We start from the raw sequence: 26,402 nt of genomic DNA on the forward strand, positions 1-26,402 counted from the left end.
TCCGTCAATGGCTTGTGCCGCTTACGTCTCGCCCAGCCATGCGTTCGTAGGCACTGCGAACGAGAGCATGGACTGCGTTGGTGTGACCGCCTTAAGGGAGTCACTAAAAGGGCCACATCCGCCCGTTTACTCTTTGACAAACGGACAATAAGATAATAAAACACGATCGTTCGACGCCTCTTCGTGTTGGACTCTGACCTCCACTGATTTGTGAGACCACCAAAGCACGAAAATCATACCAATAGACAAGGTATATATCGAGCATCAACACACTCACCATGAAATACACCTTAATAGCCAGCGCACTGCTGGCGGCTGCCGGTACAGTCGCAGCAGACTGCACAGAAGATGACGGCAACTACTACTGCAGCCAAGTGGACGCCATCTCATATACCAACTTTGGTACTGCTGGTCAGTATCAGGAAGTCACATATATGGGCGACTCGGGCCAGTGTGACTTCTCGACGGTCGACTACTCGGGCGGCATGGCGCCATTTGACTCGGAGGTAAGCATTCCGTAGACCCTCACAGACGGACCTTGACTGACACTTTTCGTAGGTATCATGGCACTTTCGAGGCCCGTTTAGACTGAAGCAATTTGCCTTCTACACGTTGGATTCGAGTTCGTCAAAATCGAAGCGCTCACAACACCCCCCTCCACACGTCGGAAGATATGCGCACCAAAGTCTTCATCGTCAACAAAAGAAAGCTCAAAGTGCTCAAGCTGAGCCGGCAACTATCGTCGAGAAACGCGCTCAAAGTGCTCAAGCGGAGCCGGCAACTATTGTCGAGAAACGCGGAGTGGACTGGACCGATGCTACCATCGATGGAAAAGCTGTCAGCTGGACGACCCAGTGGAACGGTCAAGATGAGACGATGACGGAGACCACAACTACTGTGGTTTGGGTGACAGCGACGGTTGATGGAAAAGTTGTCTCCTATACCAGCAGCTATGATGGCACAACAGCAACCTCATTCCAGACCGTTGTTTCGAGCTCTCAAGCTGCATCCGCTGTTGCTGCAACTGCGACCAGTTCATCATCTGAGGCTCAAGCAGCCACATCGGCCGTCGCAGCAACTTCAGCCAGCTCATCTGTCGAGACCGAGACTGTAGCGGCTTCGTCCACGACCAGTACTACGTTTGCAACTGTGACTTTGACGTCTTCGTCTCTGGTTGATTCCACGACAACAGAGACTTCTTCAGTTGCTGCATCCACCGAAGCTTCGTCCTCAGCGGCGGCCGCGACAGCCACGGTCTCCTCGTCGAGTGCTGCCTCATCCGAAGCCACCTCGAGTGGCTCTTCAGCAGGTTCCTCGTCGAGTGCATCCTCAACCGAAGCTGCCACAGCTGCAACAACAGCCGAGACCTCCTCGAGTGCGTCCCCAATCGAAGCTTCCTCGACTGCAACAACAGCCAGCTCTTCCTCAACTGCCTCTTCAGCAGCCACCACCAGCAGTGCTGGTTCTGGGTCATGGAGTCGCCAAGCATACTACGACGCCGAAGCAGGTACGGCAACCGGACTTGTCTTCCTCAACCACGATGGAGGAGAAGGTTCGGGCGTTTTTGATGAGTAAGTTCCCCATTCTCGTCCAGATGTACAAAATGCTAACAGTTTCACAGTACATGGGGCAACTCGCTCTCCTATGCTTCCTCGGACAACAGCGAAGGTGTTTCTAGCCCAACCACACTCGCAGATGTCCTGGTGGGCGATGATAGCGAATTCGTCATCATGACCGACGCGAGCTGTGATGACGGGACATGCGGGTACTACAGGAACGGCACTGTTGCTTACCACGGGTTTGACGGCGCATCCAAGCTCTTCCTACTTGAGTTCGAGATGCCTCTCTCCGGCAAGACTGGGTTCAACGCCGACATGCCTGCCGTCTGGATGCTCAACGCTCTGATCCCACGCACCGAACAATACGGCAACTGTTCTTGCTGGGAATCCGGGTGCGGCGAATTCGACATCTTCGAGGTCTTGGACTCTGGCGATGAGAAGGCCAAGTCAACATGGCACGGTGTCGACTCCCTGGGCGACTCGGATTACTTTGCACGACCGACCAGTGGGACGATGAAGGCTGCGGTCTGGCTTGACGGGAGTACCGGTACCGCACACATCATCGTTCTGGATGATAGTACGACCTTCGACAGCAGCATCACCGAATCTACCGTTGAAGGATACCTGAGCTCGGTATCTTCGAGCGAGAGCATTACGACGGCTTTGCCTGGCTGATCTTCTTCAGCTTGATTTGGTACAGCAAGGCGTTATGTGGGCATTCTTTTCGTCTTGGAGTTGGAAGGGGGCATGGTTGCAAGGAAACTCACGTTGAATGATTGATGACGACGAAAATAATGCTTGAAGATAATGATTGTTTCTCTTCGTCGATAGATACCCAGGTAAATCAGAGGTGGAGCAAACCGGGCTTGATAGACGATAATGTGACAGTTCTAACTTCTGACCATAAGATATGGACCACGGTTGGTGTGAAAAGTGGCGCCAGGCTACCATTGACAATCCATACCCACCGAGGTAATCGCCGTCGACGCTATTGTTCCGATCTTGATCTTGAATATCATGTCAGGCACAGCACTAAACCCGAACAGGAAGTCGCCGACGCCGCGCAAATCTTCTGCGTCACAACACAACCCATTCTTGAATCCCAGCTTTCACACCATTTCTGGGATACAGCTAAACTACTGACAATGCATCGCAACATGAAGGGGCCTTAACAAGCGTAAGTTCGGACGGACGTGCCAAAGTCCGCTATACGGTCCATAGCTTTTCGCTCTCCCTCTCCCCTATGCTGATTCGCCATGAGTCCTTCTTACCCCTTTGCTAGTACCCATGGAGGACCCATCCTCTCATATCATGGAATACTATAAGTACCCTTAACGCTTCCCAGCGAAGTCGAGATTGAAGTCAGGTTCCAGGCTATCCATCAGGCTCCGTCGCGAATCAAGTTATACTGCCTAACATCATGACTAAGACTCCAAGTACATACACCCAGCTCCGCGACACACAGTTCGGACACCTCGTTCGCTTTCTATCTTGCAACACGTATCTTCGATACCCAGATGAAGTCGACCCATCGCTATGGCAGAGCGCCCTGTCACGCAATGACAACATGGGTGTAAGTGCACATGCACAGGCACAGGCTTCTGGTGATGATGCGGATGACGAAGCAGCGGAAGCAAAGGACCAGGAGCAGCCCTTGCCCACACATACCTTCTCGGCAACCAACAACCTCGACTCAGGCGATGGCAACGATGCGGATATGAATCATGTCGTCGAGGATGGAAAGGATGTTTACCTGGTAGATTGGTACGGGCCTGATGATCCAGAGGTACGAACTTCCCGCCTTATTCCTACCCGCACGCTGGAGAAGTATATCGTAGCTAACACCACATTATGCACGACAGAATCCGCAAACCTGGTCCAGCAACTGGAAACTACTCGTGACGTCCCAGATCTGCGTCCTCAATTTCGCTTTTTACATCGGAAGTTCGATCTACACTCCAGGCGAACCGAGTATCATGGCAGACTTTGGCGTCAGCGAGACTGTGGCGACACTGGGTCTTTCGCTGTTCACACTGTACGTACCCTTGCCAGCAGGCAATCTCCCATGGCCAACACTGACCTTTCGGTACGTTTAGAGGATACGGAACCGGGCCCATGCTCCTCTCACCACTGTCCGAAATGCCCACCATCGGCCGCAGCGGGATATATTTCTGGACATTCCTGTTCTTCGTCCTGCTTCAACTCCCGACCGGCCACGCCGTCAATATGCCCATGTTTCTCGTCTTTCGCTACATTACCGGCTTCCTGGGCAGTCCTGCTCTCGCGACAGGCGGAGCCACAATCGCAGACATGTACGCTCCTGCCAGAGTAGCGTACGGTATCGCCATCTGGGGTGCCTGCGGAATATGTGGTCCGGTGTTCGGCCCGATTCTAGGAGGGTTCGTCGCTCCTGCGAAAGGCTTTCGCTGGAGCATCTGGACGTTTACATGGCTTTGCGCGGTTGCGGCAGTAATGCTGTTCTTCCTGATGCCCGAGACCAGTGCCGCCAAGATCCTGTACAAACGGGCGAAGAGATTAAGGGAAGCCACGGGCGACACACGCCTAAAGAGCCAGTCTGAGATCGACGCTGCTCATCTCACACTGAGAGACGATTTGATTGTGCTCAGCCGGGCGTTCACGCTCACGTTCTCCGAACCCATTGTGTTTCTGTTGGATTTGTATACGGCGCTCCTCTATGGAGTACTTTTCACCTGGTTCGAGTCGTTTCCTTTAGTTTTTGGCGGAGTGTATGGTTTCGACACGCAAGAGCAGGGACTTGCTTTTCTGGGCATCTTTGTCGGCGGTCTCGTCACGCTGCCTCTTTTCCTGTTATGGATCAGACATGGGATCGCTCCAAAGATTTCACAGCTGACGTTCAAACCCGAAATGGTCCTCCCACCAGCATTTTTTGGCGCGGCGTCACTACCCATCTGCCTGTTCTGGTATGGATGGTCTGCTCGGAAGAGTGTACATTGGATTGTGCCCATTGTCGGTTCAAGTTTCTTCACCATCGGCATCATCACGCTGTTCAATCCGGTGTTGAATTTTCTGGGAATTGCGTATCCCAAGTATGCTGCCTCGATATTCGCGGGGAATGCGCTGTTCAGAGCGTTGTTTGGTGCCATTTTTCCACTTTTTGTAAGTAAGTCATTTGTTCCTCGGGTTGTGAGCTGACTTGAATGTCCGAAAGGCGCGACAACTGTTCGATCGTCTGGGGATAGCGCCTGGTAACTCGCTGCTCGCAGGCATTGCGGTATGCTTTATGCCTCTCCCTTATATCTTTTACAAGGTGAGCCGGACACCCGAGCACCCAGCACTATACTGACCAAGACATAGTATGGTGTCAAGATCCGGCATATGAGCAAAAACGCCAGGCATGATGTGTGATTGAGCGTTGTGAGCAGACAGGATCGCAAAAGCGTCGACTGACACGCCATGCCCTGGACTCATTCAAGCACGTGTCTGTGCCTCTTTCAAAGCGCCTCTCTCCTCTACTGTTGTGGCGATCACATTACCCTCGTCTGTATGCAAGGCCTGGAAGCCTTTGATGACGCCTTCCCGATCCCCCTTTCCCAGCTCTTGGCTCATTTTGTACTTGCCTTCTAAGCGGGTAACCTCAATGGAAATGCCAATGATATTCTTCTTCAGCAGGTCGACGTATCGTTCCGGAGCATCCGTGACACTCCACGGCTTGAGCTTGTCGCCCCCTGTATACCCCATGATGTTGGTCTCAGCGTGATAGGAAAGGTCACTGATCTGTCTCTGGAGAAATTCGCCAGTTTCGGGGTTGTTGGAGTCATAAAGAATCGTCGCCATCCCGTATGCTTGAACGGCGGAGTAATTCCACGTGGGCACAACTTTGCCGGTGCTCGGCTTTGTCTCTGTGTAAAATTTCGGCGTCACATAGTGGTGTGCTGGTCCGTTGAAAATGACCGAGACCTCCTGTGTGAGGCCTCCGGTTATAGGACAGGACCCTTGAACGGCTTCAGTCATGGCTTTGCAGTGCGGATTGGGCTTGGCCATGTGGCCACGGAGTATGCCGAGCTCAGTCTCGCTGGATTCGTCGTTGATATCGAGTAGCCAGGGAAGATGCGTGCACTGAATTGTCGGGAAGTTTGATGATGGGAGAGCGGTGATCAGCAGGCCTAGAGGGTTTTGGCGAATGAAGCTGCGTAGGCTGGGGATGTGCAGCTCTGCGTGAGCAGCGCGGAGGTACATGGTGAGTGACCTGACTTCGTAGTGGTGATGGAACGGCTCTAGTAGCAAATGAGAGTGTCTTTGACAGTCTGCGTGACGGTACGAATTGGCAGAACAGTCGTGGTTGTTGGGAGTATTTAGTTCGGAGTTGCCCGTTGACTGCTGCCTTTATCCTTCCTTTTCCTTCCTGGTGAAAGGACTTATATCTGATCGGAACTGCTCATTTACGAGAAAGACAAATGTGTAGAGTTGTTCGTAATCATGTCGAACGATGAACTGACTGTGGCACTTGTCAATGGCAAGGCGTGAGATGCAAAGAATGGCATGCCGGATGCACCTGCCTCGATAGGGATCTTCCAGGTCCGCAGCCGGAATCGCCTAGGCGTAATTGGCCCCGGGCGAGAAGGGTGATTTCTAGTCCGGACTCAATTTCGGTCTATCAGATCTTTATTCATCACGCCCTTCAACGACTGAATCTGTGCTCGAATCTTCCTGATGACAAGACTGCGATCCGGGTGTCCGCCGACACAACATGAGACTTCATAAGTAGTCTCATCTTTTGCCTCGTCAGCCCCTGTAAGATCATCTTACAGTCAATGAAGCTCGCATCGGATATGGCCGCCTCATCCACGTCACCAATCACCACGCGTAAGGCTCGACTTGATGATGCCACTCACGTCACCCACCTCGGTGCCCATGTATTTACAGTCACTTACGGACACTCACTCGCGGCAGAGGAGCTTCAAGCCTACCTCGATGAAGCTTACAGTGTCGAAGCCTTCACCAAAGACATTGTTGATCCGAACAAAGACCTGATCCTTGCCGTGAATTCTGAAGGCATCATTGTCGGCTTCGCTCTTTTGACTCGTGGCTCAAGCGAACCTTGCATCGCTCATTTGGAGAGATATGTCGAACTGCAACGCTTGTATGTGAGCACTGCATACCAGGGTTACGGAGTTGGCAAGATCCTGGCTAAGCAGTTGGAGGCCATGGCGCGCGAGCAAGGGTTCAAGTACATGTGGTTGGGTGTGTGGGAGGAGAACCACAAGGCTCAGAAGGTGTACGAGAAGCTCTGCTATGAATTGGTTGGTGACCGCGACTTCGTCGTTGGCGGGGTTGTGCAAACCGGTCTTATCATGCTGAAAGAGCTGTGATTATTATTGAATTTTGGATCTATGCCCGGCATCTTGGAGGCTGCATGACAGCCAGATCTCCCGACAACCTCAATGATACAGTCTACCACATGGACGCTGGGATCATATGCGGAGAAATCATCGGTTGGACTGTTGTTCCTGTCCGAATGCAAAGCCAACAGAGAAGCGAATGGTGGTGCTGGGCGTCAGGTCGTGACAACGACTCGGCGCATGTTATTACCATGCACATTCCTGATTCATATATCCGATCTCACAAACATGGGTAATTGCGCGGGATTCATCACTTATCAGCATGTCATCAGCTTCGAATCAAGGTCCAGAACACTGTCTGACTACTCATGAAAAGGACAACGAGAAGAATAGGTCAGCCGACTGTTGGTGGCATGACTGGAGTATATGCGAACAAACAATTACCGCAAGATCTGGAGGGTCAGCACGCAAATGCTATTCAAGTCAGGCAGTGTTTTTGGCATCAGACTTTGCGTCGGCTAAAGGCCCGACTTGACCGGTTGCTTAGTATGCCCCAGCGGAATGAAGTGGGCTGCTCCCGACATGAAGACCGACAACGGCACGTTCAACCCAACAACATCCGGTGGAACATCTCGCAGGTGATCAGAAGCCAGGTGGGCGCATTCCGGTACCCCCAGTACTTCTGTGGCCCTCCACGTGGGGTCGATCTTGTTGTCGGCCAACGAAAGCTCAAGAGTACTGATGCCTTTCATTCACCGCCCCAAGCTTTCCTTTCCGTCGGATAACGCGACGGGTCTACGACGGACCCATACACCCTCAAGAACGACCTCTGTACTTCGCCTCAAATGTGACGATGCAGCAAGGTCAACCAGTGCGAGGTGAAGGCATTGCGGTGAATGCTCTTGCAGTCGTACGTCAGTGTCTGACTTGCTAGATGAGCAGGGTATGCCTGGGAGTCCGATGGGATATCCAATGATTTGCCAGCCTCGCTGGCCATAAAACCGAGCGGCGGGATGATGGACCGTCGTGACGCCAGTTGCAGTCCCCCAACTTCCAAACCCCGCACCTCCTCGCAGACTAGCTTGTGGATCTACTGGGGCAACTGACCAGGGGCAGAGCCTTGTACGCCTTTGATTTGACCACAATCGACGTGCTAAGACTGGTCATCGATACGACCTGCAGCGGCGTTCGAGTCCGACTGTGTGCATCGATGCCATCGGCATAAGGAAGTCAGACACCGTTTGCACAGGCGCGCGGTGCGTGCCACATTCTGCACATCATTACATACAGTTTCTTCTCCACCGTGGAATTGAACCGTTCCACCACTTCGATGAATATGACTATCTGGCACTGCCTCGAACTCCCCCGTCCAACTTTTTCAGCCTTCTTTTTCCCTCATCTCTCAAGGCCCGTTGTCCTCTCTGACAGGGTGGACCGTAACTCGGCGCGAAGCATCCAGGCCAGTCTCACAACTTGTATCAGTTTCGTGATCCGGCTCCCTGCAAGATGGAGCCCAAAGTCGATGACAAGGGCATCACTACCCATGATGAACTTCACACTATTCAAAGCCCCAGCCTGCCACCGACAATACACAAATTCAAGTTCTCCTCGAAAGCTAAAGAGGGCGATGGTGATGTTGCCCTACAACTCTTCTCCAATGCGGACGAACTCAATGAGCCAATCGACCCAGAGGAGGAAAGAAAACTCGTGCGAAAGATCGATCTCATAATTCTACCTCTCATCGCCGTCAACTATGCCTTTTTCTACATCGACAAGACCACCCTCTCGTATGCCGCTATCTTTGGCATTAAGGACGATCTCAATCTGCAAGGCACGCGGTACAGTTGGCTCAGCAGTTTATTCTACTTTGGCTTTCTCGCTTGGGCATTCCCAACCAACTTCCTGATGCAGCGACTACCTTTGGGCAAATACCTCGGCTTCAATATCTTCATGTGGGGATTCTTCCTCATGTTGCAAGCTGCATGCAACAGTTTCGCGACTTTGGGTCTTCTGCGAGCACTTGCCGGCGCAGCAGAAGCATGTAGCGACCCATCCTTCTTGCTCATCACGCAGATGTGGTACACAAGAAAACAGCAGCCACTTCGCTGCGGTCTATGGTATACTGCGAACGGCATGGGTATCGCTCTAGGTGGACTCCTCGGTTACGGCATCGGCCACATCAAAGGCGCACTGGCATCGTGGAGATACGAATTCCTGATCATCGGCGCTTTGTGCAGCATCTGGGGTATTGTCATTGGCATCTTCATGCCTGACTCACCAATTACCGCCAAGTTTCTGAACGATCGTGAGCGAAAGATTGCAGTCGAGCGTCTCAAGTCAAATCAGACTGGGATTCTGAACAAGCACCTCAAGCCCTACCAGGTGATCGAAGCATTCAGCGATATCAAGCTCTATCTGTTCTTCTTCTTGGGTGTTGTTGGCAACATCCCGAATGGCGGCATTTCCAACTTCGGAACACTCATCATCAAAGGCTTCGGTTTCTCCACCCTCGTCACAACGCTCATGCAGATCCCTTACGGATGCTTCATCATTCTGTCTATCCTAACCTGCGTATTCATGAACAACCGCTACGAGAACAAGCGATGCGCAAGTCCCCTTACCCGATGACAAGGTCTGTTCTAACAAAGGTGTCACAGCTCTTCATCCTGATCTTCCTATGCCCCAACATCGCTGGCGCATTCGGCCTCTGCTTTGTCAACGAGTCTCACCACGTTGGCCGCTACTTCTGCTATCTGTTGACCGGTCCCTACAATGCGGCTTTCGTCATGATCCTGTCCCTCCAAATTGCAAACACGGCAGGACACACCAAGAAAGTCGTCACCAATGCTGTTTTGTTCCTCGGCTATTGCACGGGTAATATCGCCGGGCCATTCTTCTACAAGACCAACCAAGCGCCTGGTTATCGTCTGGGCATTTGGAGCATGATTGTTAGGTAAGAGCTCATTTGTTCCTGCTAGCGAAGGCATGGAGACTGACGATGGTACAGTCATCTCATTGAAGTCGTCCTGATTATCACGTTCTGGGTGCTTATGAGAGCTGAGAATATCCGTCGGGATAAGGTTCAGATGGCTCAGGAAGGAGGTCTTGAGGGTCGTGATCTGGATGCTACGGCTTTCGGAGATTTGACGGATAGGGAGAACATGAACTTCCGCTATATCTATTGAGCGAAATGATGGGAGGGCGATGGGCAAGGGAAGATTGAAACCGAGCAGAAGCGCAAATGCTTGTCTGAGCATCTTGACTTTGGCCTTTGGCAGGCAGGGTTCATTCCAAAAATGAGTGTCGTAAGGCTCCTGGCTCTAGTAGCGCTTGTGATGGAAGTTGTGCGTCCGCACCATCATGCTACAGCTCGTCCTATCTGCCTTTCCTCGAGAGCGACTTTATACTCGATGTCCTCCTCGTGCATGTTTCGCAGTGTTGCCCGCATCTCTGCCGTCGGCCTGCCGTTCTCTTACTCCACCGTTTTCTCGCCATTCCTCTTCGACGCCCTTGTATCCCTTGGGAATCCGATAGACGCCCGGCCCATGTTGATGCATGTTCTCGATCGCATAATTGTACTCACCAGGGTCTCGTACTATTTGACCGTTTTGTCTAACGGTATTGTCGCCATTGGGGTATAGATGGTACGCTACATGACCCCCAGTCTGGTCAGCGTTGCCATAGATCCGAACCTGGTGATGCGAGTGCGGGTCGCCGGGAACGCGGTCCGGACGTTTATCGGATGAGTGGTCGAAGGCATGCAAGACAGGTGTGGTGCCGCTGCTTGCTCCCGAACCGCGGAAACCCTGGTGCAAAGGCGACGGACCGTTCGTTTTGCTCATCGCATCCACGAGCACTTGTTTCTTCCGATAATTCTTGACAGGGCCAAAGTTGAGGAAGCTAGATTGTCCCGGAGCATTGTAATTGGGTCTCGTGAGATCGTCGGTTCTATCTTTGTTGCCATCAAAGTCAGTAATGTTGGAGTTCTCCTGGTCAGGCTTCTGGAGGCTCGGCTCCTAATCGGAGTCGTCGTCCTCGACCATTACCATATTGTAACTGGAATGTGCTCTGTTAAAACAAATAGACAGGATGATTAAGGTATGGAGGTAGTGTGCCGTGAAGGTGGAGGTTGCGAGCAGAGATGGCAGGGTAGGTTTGGGCAACCTTTTCTCTTTACAAGGCTGGGTTCGGGACGACGTCCTCACCCGGGGTAGCAGGGGTTATGGCATCGAATCACAATTGTGAGCCTCACCAGGTCGTGTAACCCCAGACCTCGGAGTAAATCTGGGCGAGCAGCCAGTACCGAACACCAATTGTCGATTTAGTGATCCTTATTAGGCACCAGCTTTGGGCAGAAATGCGGCCTCATGAACTTGGCAACAGCTAACCGAGTTGCAAAGTACGATAGCATCTAGCCACATCGAGTGGATGTGCGTCAGCACTTGTCGTCAAGGACCACCTCCATCAGGCTGCAGATGGTGATTGTTGGAGTGCGCACGAACTCTTGCGTGCAAGACTACTGTGATTTTCGGTGCCTTGGAAGCTCGATGTCGACGAGCCAGGGTCTCTGCACAAACCTTTCGCTGCCCATGATGGAGGCGTTGATGAACAGTGTTTGCTTGCTCGATTGAAGCGGATATTCGTCTTGTGCACAGTGGCTTGTGGTCGAGCATCCATTGTGGTTCAGTCTTTCCAACTTGACTCGCTTTTCTTCTGCCATATCATCCGAGTCCAGTGAATTTTCTCTAAGCGTGGCCAATTTTTCGATGACGGGCGACTTCTCGTTGTCGATGACAGTAAAATGGGATGGTTTGTCCGCACCGCTGTCTTTCCATGCTACCAGCCTTGCACCCCATCCTTCATGAATATGGCCGAAGCAGTGAATCCGGGGCCGGGCGTAAGCAACGGCGGCGAAAAGATCAGGACAGCCTGCTCTTTCTCGACCGTAGGTGAAGTCCATGATTCCTTTGGGCGGCCCGTGAGTCATGACAATGTCGGTTCCGGCTTGGATGTCGAAATGACGACCTTTGTTCGGGTGGTATTGGAAGCCCCATGCGCCTAGGGAGGGCGTGAATGGACTTGCGTAGATTGTCAGCATGGCTCCATTCTCGAGCACGAAGCCGTGAGTTCCCTCAGCCAGGAACACTATACCTGCATCCCTTGCGTCGTCAAACAGTTGCCTTGCTTGTCCCAATATACCATATTCCCGAGCAACGAGCTCGGGTTCCAAAGGTGGCACCGATTCGGCAACCTTTGTTTCGAACGCAGTGGAATCCATGGTGAAGTCATGATTTCCTGCTATGACTAATTTGAGTGGCGCATTAATCATCTTGAGCATCTGGAGTGTCGTCCGGAACTCTTCAAGTTTAGAGCCATCAGTCAGATCGCCGCAGTGTAGAGCGACATCCACGTGTTGGAGAGGTCTATTCTCGGAGCTGAAGTCTACACCGTGTGTATCAGACATGATGAGCAGTCGAGTCTGAACCGTAGGCGCCATGATGATGAGATTTGAGAGATGGAGATAGAATGAGAGGGAGAATACTGAAAAGTCAAAAGGACAAAACTTAGCATGAGGACTTTGTATGGGCGAAATTGAGTCCTCAAGTGGTTCTCAAATTCGTATCACCCCACAAATCAAAGCCTATACCGCCTAAGTGCTTATCTGGAGAATCTTGACTCGTACCCGAAGTCTTACCACTCACCTCGCATCGTCCCCGCCGGTTTTGTCATTTTCTCCATGACTCCGAGAAAGCTAATGACGCTGACTCGACAAGCTTTGGCCTTTTGGCCTGGGGGAGGGGTAAACGGTATGCCCTATGCTGCCTCGGCTTATCGATGGCGATATAACACCGTTGCAAATGAATGAACATGTCGATGGGAGGCAAATCCAACTCATACATATATCTACACATCCTCTGGTTCTCCTAGAATGGCCTCACTAGCCTGAACGGCTCATACAGCCAACGGCATCCATCATGGCCGGTCTCCCCAATCGACCGGAGGACTTTGAGGCTTCTCACGTCGAGAAGTCCCCCATAGCCAATGGCACTACCAACGGGGTCGATGGCGTCAATGGCACATCAGGCGACAACATCCACAACATCATCACCGACATATTGATCATCGGCGGCGGGATGGGTGGAATGTACGGCCTCCACCAATTCCGCAAACTCGGTCTATCCGTCAAACTCTTCGAAGCAGGCTCCAACTTTGGCGGCACTTGGTTCTGGAACAAGTACCCAGGAGCACGCGTCGACAGCGAGACACCGTACTACGGCTTGTCCATCCCGGAAGTATACAAGACTTGGACATACAGCGAACGCTTCCCAGGCCACCAAGAGTTACGAAAGTACTTCGCCCACGTTGACAAAACACTCGACCTCCGCAAAGACGCCTTCTTCAACACCATCGTCACAGAAGCCCGATTCATCGACGAGGAAAGCCAATGGCACATCAAGACCGATGACGGCGGCCTCGCCAAAGCGAAGTACCTGGTCCTAGCGACAGGGTCATCCTATAAGAAACATTTCCCTTCTTTCAAGAACCTCGACGAATACCGCGGCCGCCTCATACACTCCGCTCTCTACCCCGAAGACGGCATCAACGTCACCGGCAAGAAAGTCGGCGTCGTCGGTTCTGGGGCCACAGGCGTACAAATCGTCCAAGAACTCGCGCGCGAAGACTGCCAACTCACAGCATTCATCCGTACCCCCAACGTTGCGTTACCAATGCACCAGCGTAAACTTACCAAGGAGGAACAAGATCACGCAAAATCCTTCTACCAAGCATACTACGAATCCGCGAAACAATGTCGTTCAGGGTTTCCCTATAACCCAGCTCCCAAGACGTTCTTCGACGCCAGCCCCGAAGAGCGCAAAGAATACTGGGAAGACCTATGGCAACGCGGCGGTTTTGCCTTCTTGATCAGTAATTACCGCGAATTCTTGGTTGACAAAGACGTCAACCGCGAGTTCTATGCGTTTTGGGCGGAAAAAGTCCGCTCACGCATAAACAATCCCCAAAAACGTGATGTTCTTGCACCACTGAAACAAGGACACTGGTTCGGCACGAAACGTCCCAGTCTCGAGCAGGATTACTACGAGATGATTGACCGGGACAATGTGACTGTCGTCGATCTGAACAAGACACCAATCCAGGAATTCGATGAGCAAGGCATTCGTACAGAGGATGGCAAATTACATGAATTCGACATCATTATCCTAGCGACAGGCTACGACGCAGTAACAGGAAGTCTCCTGGACATTGGCCTCGTGGACCGCGACGGCAAGCCGTTGAGCGAGAAATGGAAAACTGGCACATATACTTACCTAGGGCTCATGATCGACCGCATGCCTAACATGTTCATGGTGTACTCTCCTCAGGCGCCGACAAGTCTGTCCAATGGTCCGCCGATCATCGAGATACAGATCGACTGGATTGCTGCCGCCATCAAAAAGATGCAAGAGGAGGGTGTGAAGAGCATTGATCCGCAGTTTGAAGCCTCGAAAAAGTGGAGGGAGGATATCCAGAGTATGAATGATAAGACGTTGTACCCGGAGACAAATTCGTGGTATATGGGTGCTAATGTACCTGGAAAGCCGAGAGAGCAGTTGATTTATCTCGAGGGAGTGGATGAGTATAATAAGGTCACTGCCGCGGCGTTGAATCGGTGGGACGGGTTTGATGTCCAGAAGGAGTGACGGCGAGGACTGCACGCGGAATGCACAGGTGAACTGGATGGCGGAGATGGGACTTATAGACTCGCCAGCATTCACAAAAGCAGACAGGAGAGAGACTTGCGGCTCAAGAGGATTGCTCCCTGGTCTGGTGTAATCTATAAGAATGGTCTACGACTATCCTTGTCCGCCCATGCCCACGCAGGCAATGCAATCCCGAAGTATGTACAGTAATATGTTATACCCCTCGTTTTCCAGCCACGCCTCCTCCACAGCTGTGATAAAACGCTACCAGAACGACCTGGAAAGGAAGGACTGCCCGATATGCACAAAGTCGCAATAATGGCAAAGATATTGCCCAGCCGTGCAATCGCTTACCTTCTCGTCTCATGAGGTCCTGACCCCGCTCGCTGATTGGTAACATCGAGCGCCACAGAACACAGCTTGCATCATCGGTGCAGATGTCTTGTTGCACTCAATCCCAACCTTGTCGAACGTCTGCTCAGCATAGAGGCCTGGCCCATGACCGTTTTGCTAACCTTATAGCATTTTCAGTCACGAACGCATGGCTCAAAAGTGTCGCTTGAGTGCCTCGGCATCAAACCATGGCAGTTCATACTTCGACGACACCAGTCGCTGCTCTCATCGGCCAAACACCTCCGTGCTTCCACGTTTGTTGCATTACCATTTCCGGATATCCTCATATCAAGCACTCATTTCGCATGCCCGTTTTGCACCTGTTTCTGCGGCAGTCCAAACTCCTTCCTCAACGCTCCACCAACCTTAGCAATTGCCTCGATAATTTTCTCCGCCGGCGCAGCAGCAAAAGTCGCGCGGAAGAACAACTCAGTATCCGTCCCCCTCTGGGCGCGAAACCATGACCCTCTCGCAATCAACACACCCTGTTCCGCCGCCGACACAAACACAGCCTCCTCGATCTCCAGAAGCGTCGCATAGTCGATGTTCCCACCCTTGGCCTGGTAAAGCGGGTGCTTTGTCAAATCGACGCTGATCCAGTGGAACATTCCAGCCTTCGGAGCGACCCAGCTAGCGACTTCAGTGGGAAGATGCTCCTCGCAGGCATTGACCATAATATCCCGTCTCCTTGTGTACTCTGCCCGAATGTACATCAGCCACTCCAAAAAACCCTTGTGTCCCCAGTTCTCGTCGAGCAGCTTGTGCAGCGCCACCATTGCGAAACCCGAGGGATTTTGCGTGCTGACCTCACTATGCCGCATAAACCGTTCAACCACCTTGGGCGAACCGGTCACCCAGCCGCATCGACTTCCCGGCGCGATGATCTTGGAGAACGAGTCCATGCGCAACACGCGTCCCGAAGTATCGATCGACAGATACGACGGAACAAGGTTGGCCAAAAAGTCCGACACACCGGCAGGTTTGAACGGCGAGGGCACAGTGTGCGTCCGTCCCGACACAAACGGATCCATTTGCAGGAAATAATACGGCTCATCCTCGAGGATGAACAGATCGTGTTTCTCAGCGACTGCATAGATCTGTCTCCGACGCTCGAGGGACTGCGTACTCGCCGTGGGGTTCTGGCCCGTGGGCACCGTGTACATCAAAAACGGTTTCGGCGCTCTCCGGGCATTTTCATCCCAGCTGGACAAAACGTCGTCCAATTCTCCAGGCAACATGCCATCCGCGTCCATCTTGATGCCCAGCATCTTAGCGCCGAGCGGAACCACAGTCTCGATGGCGCTGCTGAACGTATATTCCTCCGTGATCACGTAGTGGCTTCTGCCCGTGAACATGCGCAGCGCGATCTCCAACGCAGACGTACTCCCTGCCGTCAAACAGATATCCCAATCCGAGTACGGCGGGTCGTGCACAATCTCGGTATGTTCGGTCAGGAAACGGATCAATGCCCCCGGACCCATGGCCTGCCCGTAGTTGAGAGCGATGGCGAGATCGAGATCTGATTTCCCATCGCGCACGGTATCGTACTTGCCCGATGAAACGGTCACTCCGGACGTGGCTGTGTCCGCTTCTGCAAACGCCGGTGCCACGGGTACTTTTGCACTCACTTCCTCAAATGGAAAGTACTCGCTTGAACACACATCAGCAAAAGTCCCGGGAGAGGGGGCTGTTCAGCTTGACTTAGCTAGCTTACCTTGACGGCAACCCTCCACAAAGACTAATGGTACCGGCCCGATAATACTTCATCGCCTCCTTCAGCGACGACGGGTTTCGGCTCTTACTCTCCTCTGTGAGGCGATGCTCGAAGCTCTTCTTGGCCTTTGGCTTGCCGAGAGCAGCTTTGCTTTTGAACATATTGGGGCTAGCAAAGGCGGCGACGATGTTCGGTACCGCCGTACCAGTTTGTCGGTGGTGCATTACATGATCGATCGTGATTTTCTGGGGATGGACCGTCTTTGTCTGGACAGGACCAATGACGACCACAGATGAAGTATCTGTGACAGGCTCGATTTCGACGTCGGCGTTGGCGTGGGGTGCCATGGTTGTTATCGTTATTTGCTCAAACAAGTAACCTAGTAGGGGGAATTCGAAAAACCCAAGGCGTACTGGAAAAGAATGTTCCACCCCCAGGGACCTTTCAATGGGATATGTACAAACCACCCAGTAATGAATGTGAGAGACGATAGTAGTCTTGTGACAGTATGAAAAGAGGATACCTATACCTAATATATACCTAATAATAATAAAAAATGTGACCTTCAACCCGGAGCAACAGGGGCGTCACAATCTTTTTCCGAAATTCCGGCTGACGTCGGCAAGCATGCTTATCGTCGGTTGCCCTGACTTATCTGCATATCCGCCAATCAGATCGGTTATACGGCGGCATCAAGAGGAGCTAGTCTGATTGTGGTCTAATCTGCCATCAAAAGGGCGTGACAAGACTCAAGAGTCAACAGACAGACATCGACGTATATCAAGGGCGCATGTAACAATCGTCTTGGTATGGCTTGGCCTGAAGTGAGGAACGAGACTGGTTCGAATATGATACAACGCAGCATTGATGATTCAACCTTCAGGACGTCTTTCATCTGACATCAATGCCCTCGAATTCAGTCTTCTATCCCTCCTTTCCGCATTTCCCCTCAATGTTCACTCGTCCCGTTGTTCCGTCCAGAAGATCCATGCCGTGCATGAACTTGCCCATGCCCATATTCAGAGAGCCGCCTTCATCCCTTGCAAAGAACCCAAATGTGCACATCCTATCCCTTCCCTCGTATACAGCATTAGAACTCAAACCTCCTCCCTTCCAACCACAACTCCGCCTGACCTGGCTCGAGGAACTGGTAGAAGTCGCACTCTCGTGCGCTGCTGGCCAATGACTACCTTGGCCTTCGAACGTCTCCTCACCACATCTAATAATTGTCGCTGGAGATGCCATTGTGGCCGGTGGGCACGGCGCCGGGATAGCCGTACGCGCTGGTTGCGTCGTGATCGCCCGCATTCAATCCTTGGCTCAATATGTCGTTGGCATTCTCGGGTTGCCCGGCGTAACCTGAGGCACCAGCGGCGGGATTGCCCTGGTTGCCGCCACCGACTGGGCCTCCATACCCGCCACTGCTGGTTGGTCTGTTCTGGTTCTCGCCCCTTGTGGATTGGGTCTCATCCCAATCAGTTCAAGTTCAGATTGTTGATCCTCGTCGAGTTGACAAAGGAGAATGGGAGAAATCAAAACTTACTTCGCGATACTTGGATAGATAAATCTTCAGAGCCTCGGCATAGTTCTCGAACCCAAGCGAGGTCATGGCGAATAGAATGTCCTCCCCATTGACCGTCTTGCGCTTCTCCTGTTGACACTTTTCGGACGCTGTGCAACGTTAGTCCAAATGCACCGACGCCCCAGGATTTCCCATCGACGTACCCTCGCTCGTGATGAAGCTGATGAATTCGCTCACGCATTCTTGCATGCACTCTTTTGCTTCTTTGGCTATTTTGGCGTTGTCCGGCAGAGCCGTCTTCATAATTCGAGCAACTGGCGCAAAGTTTCGTATGTTAGCATCTGACATTGCAGTAGGAGAAGACGAAGAAGAAGAGGACGCTCGACCCCCATGATGTCGGCGCAACGATGATGAAGCTTTGGCAGTATTACGGTCCAAAGACATGTTCGAGGTAATGTTATGGGCTCAACAAAATCCTCTGAATGGTCCAGTTACCGCACCAGTCAGCGCAAAGCAGAGTTGCGATGCAAATCATGGCTTGAGAAGAGGAGATGTGACGAACGAATGAGACGATCCTGGCTAATGAGCAGCTGCAGCGTCGCACATTCGGATTCGTACAGAGGGGTCAAGGCCGCGTTCCTGGTGCACGCAAAGACGCATGACTGTAACGCAAGGGTCGAACAAATCAAATTGCCGACGCCAAATGGTCTTGTGCAAAGGGAGAGAGTGGGAAATCACCAACCATTTGCAATGGGAAGCCATCGGTCTTGCTCTTTGACTTCGAATTCACCGAGGCCAGTGCCTTGTGCTCCTTCTTGCTCGCGATCCATATGATCCTGCTCTTCACCGGACTGTGCACTTTGTTCGACATCGGGCTCTTTGGGTGGGGAGGTCGACATGATGTAGTTTCAGGATAGCCGCAGCGGCCGGATTGCAGGGCGAGAAAATGTTTGGCTGACCGTGACCACGTCACACACTTGGGGCGGCACCGACGCAGAATGCCTAATGCTGGCGTGCGTCACTCTTTCTTCTTTTCCTTTGCGCTGTTGGTGCCCGAAATGATTTCCAGTCGGCAAGCTTCCAGAGTGGAGGCAGCTGTGCTTGCGCGATGCGACAGCCCCAAGACGATGGAAAGGCTTCGGATAGGGTGTCGAATAGACGATGACGGTGCGAAGGTCGAGGCGGTCTGCCACGAGGCCCGGATGACGAATAGGTGGCCGGAGGGTGGGAGAAACAAAGACTCGACTGGTGAAGGAAAGATGCGACGCGCGATGGGTGGTTGAATGCGAAGCGCGTTGTGTTGTGCGATGCGACGAGGATCGGAGCGGACAGCTGCAGGCTGCAGATGCAGAGCAGATGCAGATGCACAGTCCGCCTGGGCTTTGGTCGCTAAGTCTATGCAAGTCTGGTCAGCTTATCAGGATCCTGTATATGGGATTCGCCCGCTATCGCAATATAAACATACATGCACAATGTAGGGCGGAAGTGGGAATACTGGCAAGACGAATGAGGTTGTCCTGGGGCAGCGACGATTGGATGGCTGGGGGAAAGTGAAAGGTCTGTCCGGTGGTGGCCGCAAGTCAGACTTTGAGACTAAAACACCATGGGTGCATGATCATCAAATGGCGATTGATACGTACCTTTTGGGGCAGACGGTAACGGAGTTGTAGAGATGATGATGGTTCGCTGGGTTGTTTGGCGGCGGATGATGGATGCAACGATGAGTGGGAAAAGAAAAGAGGTCGACAGATGAATGGCTGGTTTGACCAAGAATGGAACCACAGGAACCTCTCTAAACGGACGGTCAGTTACGGCAGCAATACCTGCGTGGAAGGTTTAAAAACCCTCTCTCGGCGCCCTCCATTACTTGCAACCCCAACTGGCAACCCCGACTCAGGTCCCCCTTAAGCCTTATTAAGGTGGGCTTCAGGCTGTCACTCTCTACTCGCCCCTCTTCTGACATTTCACTTTCACTCCGTCCGATATACTTTCGTACTTGACATCAACAACCAGATACACCTCACACCTACCAGGTAAGTACTGAGGAGCAACATCAGGATGCGACATATTTCGTAGAAAACAACTAGGCTCCCTTTTGCAATGCCCGCATATGCACTCGAGGAGCTACTTTCTCACCTCATTGACCGCTTCACACTTGGCCTCGCTAGAGATTCTTTCTTATGCATGACATCTCTTCATGCCTACCACACCTGCAAGCCATTAGCTTCGCACCCGATCGAGTTCATGGTAGGATACATTTCCGGACTGAATTTATCGACCTTGCGCCTCACCGACGACATGGATTGAACCCCAGAAAACCTGAAATAAAATTCATAAAAAGATATTTCCACCTCAACTTCTCCGATCCGTTGCGGAAAGCGGTGAACCCACCGCCTGTCTACCATCATCATTGTCGCCTAGTATTTCTTTGATATCGCGCGTAATCTCATTCTCCTGGACTCAACAACGACCATCATCGCGGTAGTTGATCGAATTGTAGTGACAATTTCCTCGTCGTAACATAATCGCCAACCAACGCATCGCCCTCCAGGGTGTCACATGAAGCGACCATGACGCATCGCAGCTTGCCAATCAGACAATCTCCACCAAGCGACTGCCATGGTATTGGGCATTCGAAATCGACCTCGACACTGGACATCGTTTCTTCTGATCACCGAATTGCTAGTCAGTTTCATGCATAAGCGCGAGTCGTGATGTCTGCAGCCCTGGCTGGACAACCTGGCGCCTTGAGGACAAAGACAAGGCACAGCCACGCCAGGGCCTGAGTTGTACACCTGCCTGATCTGCCCAACACAACGTGAACAGCTCTCCGGTTACACGACTCACGCTGCACACGTTTTCGCTGAGAAAGTCCGGTGCTTGCTCAGGTTGTGATCAATTCCGCAACCCGAACAGTCAACTTGCCTTTGCGAAATCTGATGACGCAACCTGGGAGCAGAGCAAAGTCCTGTAAACAAATATAGCAAGATTAAGAATGATGGTGTCGGTCGTGTACCTGCTCCGCCTCCGCATCCGCCTCACGTTGGGCAGACACGCATATGTTCGCCTGAGAAGCACTCTGACCGTGCTGAAAGCGTCATGCCACGCCCACGTGCCAGGAAAATAGTGTTATGGCGCTGACCAGCGCATAGTCTGCCTGTTTAACCTTGGCAGGACAACTCATCATGTCATATGATCACTGTTCTGTAGTGATGCAATGCGTCTTGGGGGCATGTTGAGTAATGTTCGTCCTCACACTGGACTTAATATTATCGTAAATGTATATATGTCATAATAGTTATGAGAGCTCGTGACAATAACCAAACACAAGGGGGTATCTTTGCACAAAAACATAAGCTGAGCCACCTGTCCACGTTGAAAACGAGGTTGCTCCTTCCGTGCTACATGCACATCAAGCAGTCTCGAAAAGACAAACGGCAAGAACAATAAAAAGTGGGTGGTTGGTGGTGAGTGCCGAACATCAAAGAATGTCTTCCGCTGAAGGATCATGACGGCTTCGACGAGAAGGGTGACGCCTTGCCTCGTTTGTGGGCATGTAAATCACGTCCCGGTTTCCGCCTTCCCCTAGACGTTGATACCTTGCTCCGTAGTTTTCTGCAGGGATAGATTGGGCATCATGTCGGATATACCTGTGCGCCTCTGAAATCTGCTGAAGCCCATGGCCGTCCTCAACGGCTCGGTAGCCTCTGGGAACGACCTGTAGATACTCCTCTCTATCATCAGGGTGTTGTATATGCTCGATGTAGCGAGGCTCGCGCGAGGGATCGATCTCAACGTACCGCTCCGAAGGTATTCGATATGAGTAATGTTCTTCCAAGGCGTTCTCCGCATACTTGTAGGGTCTATCGCCATAGTTGTGTGTGTCTCCAGGATGGTACCGAGTCTCCCGTGCAGGAATAGTATGGAAAATTGATCCGTACTCCCCATGTCTAGGCATGCTTTGGTGCTGCTCTCTATGCAAGCGCTCGGGCAAAGCCTCTAGATACTCGCGGTCAGGCGCGGTGCGGAGAGGAACATCTGCCATGAAACCATCGGAAACGGCCAAATCATTGTCATGACGTCTGAGATGCCCGGTGTCAGGTAGCTGAGTGCCTTCACGTAAGGGTAAGGAGTGAGTATATCTCCCCTGAGGCGATGAGCGATGTTCGACGTCGAAACCGGTCATTCGCTGGTGCGATGGTGGCTGGACAGAAAGTACAGTCCCGGGCCGTGATCTTTGCACCTCAACCTCAATTGGGCGCATGAGTGACCCAGTCGCAGCGAGTCCTGCGCTGGTGAATGTTTCATTTGCCATTGGGTCGAAATTCGCAAGAAAATCTGCGGCTGGATTTAGATCATGCGCGCCATCGCTGCCCGGTTGAGTGCGTACATATCCAGACCTACTACGTACGTCTGAATCCGGCACCAGAGACAGCGACTGTCGGCTCGTCGCCTTACTTTCTGGCCTGACTTCAGAAAGCGTCCCAACAGTCGTTTCGCTATACTCTGTAAGGGGCTCTCGATATGACCATCTTGATGACCCGCCTTCATGGGAGTAGACCACGGAGTCATGCGATAACGGACCTTCTCGCTCGGATCTTTCCCAAGCATCACCAGCTTCAGTCTCTCTATGACAATCCTGCTCAGATACTTGGTACCCTGTCGTGTAGCGAGGTAGCGTTCTGTACTGAGTCGTTCTCCTTGGAGGAGAGGAGCGGACAGATCGAGGTACATGTGGCTGTCTGTGCATGATCGCGGGTGCAGGGTGATGCGGATCATACTGATCTAACACACCTACCGAGCCTTCCGATCGTGCCACATATGACCCTGCCCCACCAATCCGAGGGCTAGGATCAGCAGCGCGATGAAGTTGCTGAGCCATGAACTGTGAGGCTTGTGGGAACATACGCTGAGGGTAGTCAGACAGTGGCTCTGACAGACTACCTCCTGACATTGGCTGTGGGAAATGCTCAGGAAACGCGTCCGAAATGATCTGGAGTTTGTCCCGATCAATACCCCGAGAGAATGGCAGGGCTTTTATGGTTGCAGCACTGGGAAGATATATCATATCTCGCTTCCAATCTAGTATTGGAAAATCCGGATGCGATCTGTGAGGCAACGGTGGCGGATACACCTGTTCGCGGGACGTTGAACTGTCATGCAGCCGATGAAAATGGCGCAGTAGATCGGGAAGAGAGCGCTCCTGGTCGGCTGGTCCGTCCAGCCTCGAAGGTGATGTATCTAGGGTGTCCAGACATGTCTTGCATCGAAATCCAGCTAACCTCCGAAGAAATTCCAGTTCGGGCCGGTTCGACACAAGATCCATGAAGTCTAATAATGTAAGCTCATGCCTGAATCTCTTCAGATACTGCAGGCTGATATGTTGGATGATAATGAAAAGTCGGACCGGCATGGAAAGATCCCAGATGCCATCTGTCCTTTGCCAGAATTCGAGTGCGGAATCTGCAACATAGTCTGCACGAGCTTGCAAGCTCTCATTAGCTGCTTGCCCCGATTGTCTCGAGGAACCTGCTTGTGAGCGTGGCTGAGGTCGTTTGTCGATCTGAGGCAAGCCATGGCCACCGTCAAAGACCCAAGGGATGTTCGGAGAGGGATCGAAGGGTGGTTCCACGGGCCAATCAGCATCCCAGTAGACGATGATACTGCCATGGCTGAGCTCGCTGGTGTGCTTCGCAGCATAGTGCTGGACGACGGCTTCGAAAGAGAACAGCTTTTGGTTCGTATCGCACACCCGACAGAGGAAGAGCTCTCTGCCAAAGCCCCTGGTGTGGGGTCTAACCGCCTCTTCAAAAAGCCACTTCATGTCTTTCAACTTCAGTCTCCTGCAGGATAAAGACTCTCGGTCCTGGGGAAAAGCCGTTCCTTTCAACGCAAGCATCCTATCTTCCTGCGCAATTACTTCATCGAAGCGCTGACGTGCATGGCAGAGGACCTCAGCAGCAAACTTACTTGCTGTTGTCTTGGTTACACCACCGCCATCAGACCATGTTTGGTGAATGAACTCTTGGGCATATCGCTGAATCCTGTCCCTAGCTGGGATCTTCAGTTCCTGCCACATGTTTGTTTCATTCCGTACCGCGACACGTTGCTCTTCTTCGAATCGTTTGCGCTCTTCATTTGCTAAAGCTAGCGTACCGGAAGTAGCATTGTGAAGTTGTTCTCTCCTCTCGGCATCAACACGTTGCGCCAAGAGACGAGGCTTCAGAACCTCCCAGGCCTTGTCGTTCAGAGCCTGCGGGATCTGTATTGCGGCTTTGAATGCATCCATGAATGGGAGCGTTGTTGGATTGATGGGCGGCTGGAACTCCTGGCATCGCATTTCGATCTCTTTACGGCGTGCCAACTTAGCATGTTCTACTTCTTGCTTACTCCTTTCAACCCTTTGTCGCCGATGTTGGCCGGGGACAATTTGGTCAACCGGATCGTTACTCGACTGCTGTCCTCCAAGGGCACTTGCACGTTTTTCAGAAGTAGCCGAACGGGGATGCACTTCAACCTGAGCCATTTGCAGGCCTGGAATCCGCGGAATCATCGGTTCTATCAGAACATTTGTCAGAAATGCTCAATAAATTTGTTCATGGTTGTGCTTCTATTGTAAAACGAACTGTAGAGAAACTCACCAGAGCTGAGAGCGCCTAGCGGGGCAGAGGTGGATGCTAGACGGCCAGTGGAGGACTCAGTGGGTGTAATGAGTTGCCAGGCTTGTACGGGAGAAAATCGTGTGCGGTCGTATCCTTCTCGACCCATATTGTTTTGTAGGGATGGGCCAGTGTCCTTCATGACATCTGCCACAATGCTAGCCAGCTTTCCGCGGCCACCATGGAGTTCCCATTGGTCAAATCTTGCTGCATCGAGGTTCGCCTGTCGTCCATCTGTCTCCAAGCCTTTCAACCACTCTTCCAAGGCAGATGCTCCCAATGGCTGTACACTACGCAGCTGAGCTTGAAGCTCTTCAATTTGAGGTTTGAAGTAGTATTTGGTAAGCTCTAATTGAGGCGGGAGCTGCGTTCGCTCTAGGATAGCAGAAGGAATGTAATGCATCAAAGACGTCAGTATCGCATATGGAAGACCAGGACGCAAAACAGACGACCCGGAAAGGAGCAATTCGGTTTCCTGGAACAGTCAACGACGCTAACAATCAAAAGTCGGGCGGTCCGTACCTTGACAATGCGGTCTCCCAAGCACCGGCCACAAGACATGATGCGAAATGGCCAGATGGTGCGAACATTTTCAGGTCCAGGCCCCGCTTCCCAGGGCGATGTTGATGCTGTTTCCTCTCTTTTGCGCGAGAGCTTTCCACAGAACTGACATGCACGGCGTCGAATAAGTCGCCACATTTGCAGTTCGCCCATATCATGCATTGGCTTGGGGAATCCATGGAGAAACCTTTTCCGGGATGTAGCCCAAACAGATTCCTGGCTTCGGAGCTTCAGGTACCTTATCTGGCTAGAAGATGGCGGGAGAGGTACGGCAGGGTCAAGCAAAGAACGAATATGACGATTGACACAGATCATGCGTCCAAGGGAGATAGGGTGCAGAAACGTGCAAATGTGCTGCAGTATCTCTGGGGGTAACTTCCCCAAAGTCGCCCTCCCGCGTGGTTCGTCACTCCTGATTTGGTCATGAGGCTCTCTCTCGTATACTTCCGCTGCGACTTTGGGTCTTTTCCTTGTGGTCCCGTCTCTCGTGGACGCGATGTGCAAAGAATGAGAATCTGACGACGGCACATGTTGAGAAATGCCATACGTCTGATCCTCGAATTCTGATGTCCATCGTCGTTTTCCAACGGATCTCCCATCTGCGGGATGGGGTCCTTCCTCGGGTTCCATGGTGGACAATAACTTCGACCATACATGAACAAGAGAAAAGGAAAGAGATCAAAGTAGGAAATGACTGTCAGTACAGCGATATCTCAGCGTTCAAAGCTGGTATATCTGTGTACAACCCAGTCTGACGAGGATAGGGACATGAAAGAAAGCATACTGAGCAACAATGCGGCCCAGATCAAGCATTGGGTGTAATCTTGCGAGCAAATTCAGAGGACTCGTGACTGGAAATATTCCGTATCATGAGCGAGAACTGCGCATCCACGAAGAAAAGCCCGGCAGGGGAGCGTTCGCGCAGATTCGCAAGGAGAGCGCGTGTATGTCCTTAGTATGCGTGAATTTGTCG

General features: G+C 52.1%; 12 protein-coding genes across 12 annotated transcripts; 6 read left to right on the plus strand and 6 right to left on the minus strand.

The window, feature by feature from the left end:
• Positions 1 to 47: 47 nt before the first annotated feature.
• On the plus strand, positions 48 to 2,460 carry EDD37DRAFT_269962 (putative TOS1-like glycosyl hydrolase-domain-containing protein). Its single transcript, XM_062810949.1, has 3 exons — positions 48 to 506; positions 559 to 1,571; positions 1,622 to 2,460. The coding sequence occupies exons 1-3, from the start codon at positions 279 to 281 to the stop codon at positions 2,232 to 2,234; spliced, it is 1,854 nt and encodes a 617-aa protein (XP_062673546.1). The 5' UTR covers positions 48 to 278; the 3' UTR covers positions 2,235 to 2,460.
• Positions 2,461 to 2,979: 519 nt separating this feature from the next.
• Positions 2,980 to 4,946, plus strand: EDD37DRAFT_647322 (major facilitator superfamily domain-containing protein; the record flags this gene model as incomplete). Its single annotated transcript, XM_062817852.1, has 5 exons — positions 2,980 to 3,345; positions 3,422 to 3,594; positions 3,656 to 4,697; positions 4,750 to 4,848; positions 4,896 to 4,946. The coding sequence occupies 5 exons, from the start codon at positions 2,980 to 2,982 to the stop codon at positions 4,944 to 4,946; spliced, it is 1,731 nt and encodes a 576-aa protein (XP_062673547.1).
• EDD37DRAFT_270245 (transcriptional regulator) lies at positions 4,783 to 6,036 on the minus strand. Its single transcript, XM_062810950.1, has 2 exons — positions 4,886 to 6,036; positions 4,783 to 4,838 (listed from the first exon to the last, which is right to left on the minus strand). The coding sequence occupies exon 1, from the start codon at positions 5,775 to 5,777 to the stop codon at positions 5,010 to 5,012; it is 768 nt and encodes a 255-aa protein (XP_062673548.1). The 5' UTR covers positions 5,778 to 6,036; the 3' UTR covers positions 4,783 to 4,838; positions 4,886 to 5,009.
• Positions 6,037 to 6,370: 334 nt separating this feature from the next.
• On the plus strand, positions 6,371 to 6,910 carry EDD37DRAFT_647324 (acyl-CoA N-acyltransferase; the record flags this gene model as incomplete). Its single annotated transcript, XM_062817853.1, has 1 exon — positions 6,371 to 6,910. The coding sequence occupies one exon, from the start codon at positions 6,371 to 6,373 to the stop codon at positions 6,908 to 6,910; it is 540 nt and encodes a 179-aa protein (XP_062673549.1).
• A 1,476-nt stretch (positions 6,911 to 8,386) lies between these two features.
• EDD37DRAFT_560986 (MFS transporter) lies at positions 8,387 to 10,065 on the plus strand (the record flags this gene model as incomplete). The annotated part of the gene is made up of 3 exons (XM_062813862.1): positions 8,387 to 9,451; positions 9,493 to 9,833; positions 9,888 to 10,065. 3 exons carry the CDS (start codon positions 8,387 to 8,389, stop codon positions 10,063 to 10,065), a joined length of 1,584 nt encoding a protein of 527 aa, XP_062673550.1.
• Positions 10,066 to 10,281: 216 nt separating this feature from the next.
• Positions 10,282 to 10,929, minus strand: EDD37DRAFT_606458 (uncharacterized protein; the record flags this gene model as incomplete). Its single annotated transcript, XM_062814887.1, has 2 exons — positions 10,282 to 10,896; positions 10,927 to 10,929. 2 exons carry the CDS (start codon positions 10,927 to 10,929, stop codon positions 10,282 to 10,284), a joined length of 618 nt encoding a protein of 205 aa, XP_062673551.1.
• A 467-nt stretch (positions 10,930 to 11,396) lies between these two features.
• EDD37DRAFT_606459 (Metallo-dependent phosphatase-like protein) lies at positions 11,397 to 12,377 on the minus strand (the record flags this gene model as incomplete). Its single annotated transcript, XM_062814888.1, has 1 exon — positions 11,397 to 12,377. One exon carries the CDS (start codon positions 12,375 to 12,377, stop codon positions 11,397 to 11,399), a length of 981 nt encoding a protein of 326 aa, XP_062673552.1.
• A 637-nt stretch (positions 12,378 to 13,014) lies between these two features.
• EDD37DRAFT_656466 (putative dimethylaniline monooxygenase) lies at positions 13,015 to 14,580 on the plus strand (the record flags this gene model as incomplete). Its single annotated transcript, XM_062818831.1, has 1 exon — positions 13,015 to 14,580. The coding sequence occupies one exon, from the start codon at positions 13,015 to 13,017 to the stop codon at positions 14,578 to 14,580; it is 1,566 nt and encodes a 521-aa protein (XP_062673553.1).
• Positions 14,581 to 15,269: 689 nt separating this feature from the next.
• EDD37DRAFT_606461 (aromatic amino acid aminotransferase I) lies at positions 15,270 to 17,034 on the minus strand (the record flags this gene model as incomplete). Its single annotated transcript, XM_062814889.1, has 2 exons — positions 15,270 to 16,623; positions 16,688 to 17,034. The coding sequence occupies 2 exons, from the start codon at positions 17,032 to 17,034 to the stop codon at positions 15,270 to 15,272; spliced, it is 1,701 nt and encodes a 566-aa protein (XP_062673554.1).
• A 411-nt stretch (positions 17,035 to 17,445) lies between these two features.
• Positions 17,446 to 19,187, minus strand: EDD37DRAFT_270536 (nuclear transcription factor Y, beta). The gene is made up of 4 exons (XM_062810953.1): positions 18,952 to 19,187; positions 18,413 to 18,523; positions 18,231 to 18,358; positions 17,446 to 18,152 (listed from the first exon to the last, which is right to left on the minus strand). Exons 1-4 carry the CDS (start codon positions 19,106 to 19,108, stop codon positions 17,907 to 17,909), a joined length of 642 nt encoding a protein of 213 aa, XP_062673555.1. The 5' UTR covers positions 19,109 to 19,187; the 3' UTR covers positions 17,446 to 17,906.
• On the plus strand, positions 18,952 to 19,872 carry EDD37DRAFT_623007 (uncharacterized protein). The gene is made up of 2 exons (XM_062816090.1): positions 18,952 to 19,604; positions 19,675 to 19,872. Exon 1 carries the CDS (start codon positions 19,208 to 19,210, stop codon positions 19,490 to 19,492), a length of 285 nt encoding a protein of 94 aa, XP_062673556.1. The 5' UTR covers positions 18,952 to 19,207; the 3' UTR covers positions 19,493 to 19,604; positions 19,675 to 19,872.
• A 1,457-nt stretch (positions 19,873 to 21,329) lies between these two features.
• EDD37DRAFT_270593 (uncharacterized protein) lies at positions 21,330 to 26,366 on the minus strand. The gene is made up of 3 exons (XM_062810954.1): positions 25,391 to 26,366; positions 24,851 to 25,343; positions 21,330 to 24,767 (listed from the first exon to the last, which is right to left on the minus strand). The coding sequence occupies exons 1-3, from the start codon at positions 26,057 to 26,059 to the stop codon at positions 21,691 to 21,693; spliced, it is 4,239 nt and encodes a 1,412-aa protein (XP_062673557.1). The 5' UTR covers positions 26,060 to 26,366; the 3' UTR covers positions 21,330 to 21,690.
• Between the last annotated feature and the right edge of the window lie 36 nt (positions 26,367 to 26,402).

This window comes from Exophiala viscosa, assembly GCF_022695815.1.
Source record: "Exophiala viscosa unplaced genomic scaffold EDD37scaffold_2, whole genome shotgun sequence".
In the NCBI taxonomy this organism is placed as follows: Eukaryota; Fungi; Ascomycota; class Eurotiomycetes; order Chaetothyriales; family Herpotrichiellaceae; genus Exophiala; species Exophiala viscosa.

Excerpts from the sequence above, each read along its gene's own strand:
- EDD37DRAFT_270536 (XM_062810953.1), bottom strand. The coding sequence starts at position 19,108 with ATGTCGACCTCCCCACCCAAAGAGCCCGATGTCGAACAAAGTGCACAG. Across the intron at positions 18,359-18,412 it reads CAGCTTCATCACGAGCGAGG|CGTCCGAAAAGTGTCAACAG; the intron begins GTACGTCGATGG and ends AACGTTGCACAG. Across the intron at positions 18,153-18,230 it reads ATCTATCCAAGTATCGCGAA|ACCCAATCCACAAGGGGCGA; the intron begins GTAAGTTTTGAT and ends GATTGGGATGAG.
- EDD37DRAFT_270593 (XM_062810954.1), bottom strand. The coding sequence starts at position 26,059 with ATGGAACCCGAGGAAGGACCCCATCCCGCAGATGGGAGATCCGTTGGA. Across the intron at positions 25,344-25,390 it reads TGGGAGACCGCATTGTCAAG|GAAACCGAATTGCTCCTTTC; the intron begins GTACGGACCGCC and ends TGACTGTTCCAG. Across the intron at positions 24,768-24,850 it reads GCTAGGCGCTCTCAGCTCTG|AACCGATGATTCCGCGGATT; the intron begins GTGAGTTTCTCT and ends ATGTTCTGATAG.
- EDD37DRAFT_269962 (XM_062810949.1), top strand. The coding sequence starts at position 279 with ATGAAATACACCTTAATAGCCAGCGCACTGCTGGCGGCTGCCGGTACA. Across the intron at positions 507-558 it reads TGGCGCCATTTGACTCGGAG|GTATCATGGCACTTTCGAGG; the intron begins GTAAGCATTCCG and ends CACTTTTCGTAG. Across the intron at positions 1,572-1,621 it reads GGTTCGGGCGTTTTTGATGA|TACATGGGGCAACTCGCTCT; the intron begins GTAAGTTCCCCA and ends ACAGTTTCACAG.
- EDD37DRAFT_270245 (XM_062810950.1), bottom strand. The coding sequence starts at position 5,777 with ATGTACCTCCGCGCTGCTCACGCAGAGCTGCACATCCCCAGCCTACGC.
- EDD37DRAFT_623007 (XM_062816090.1), top strand. The coding sequence starts at position 19,208 with ATGCCTAATGCTGGCGTGCGTCACTCTTTCTTCTTTTCCTTTGCGCTG.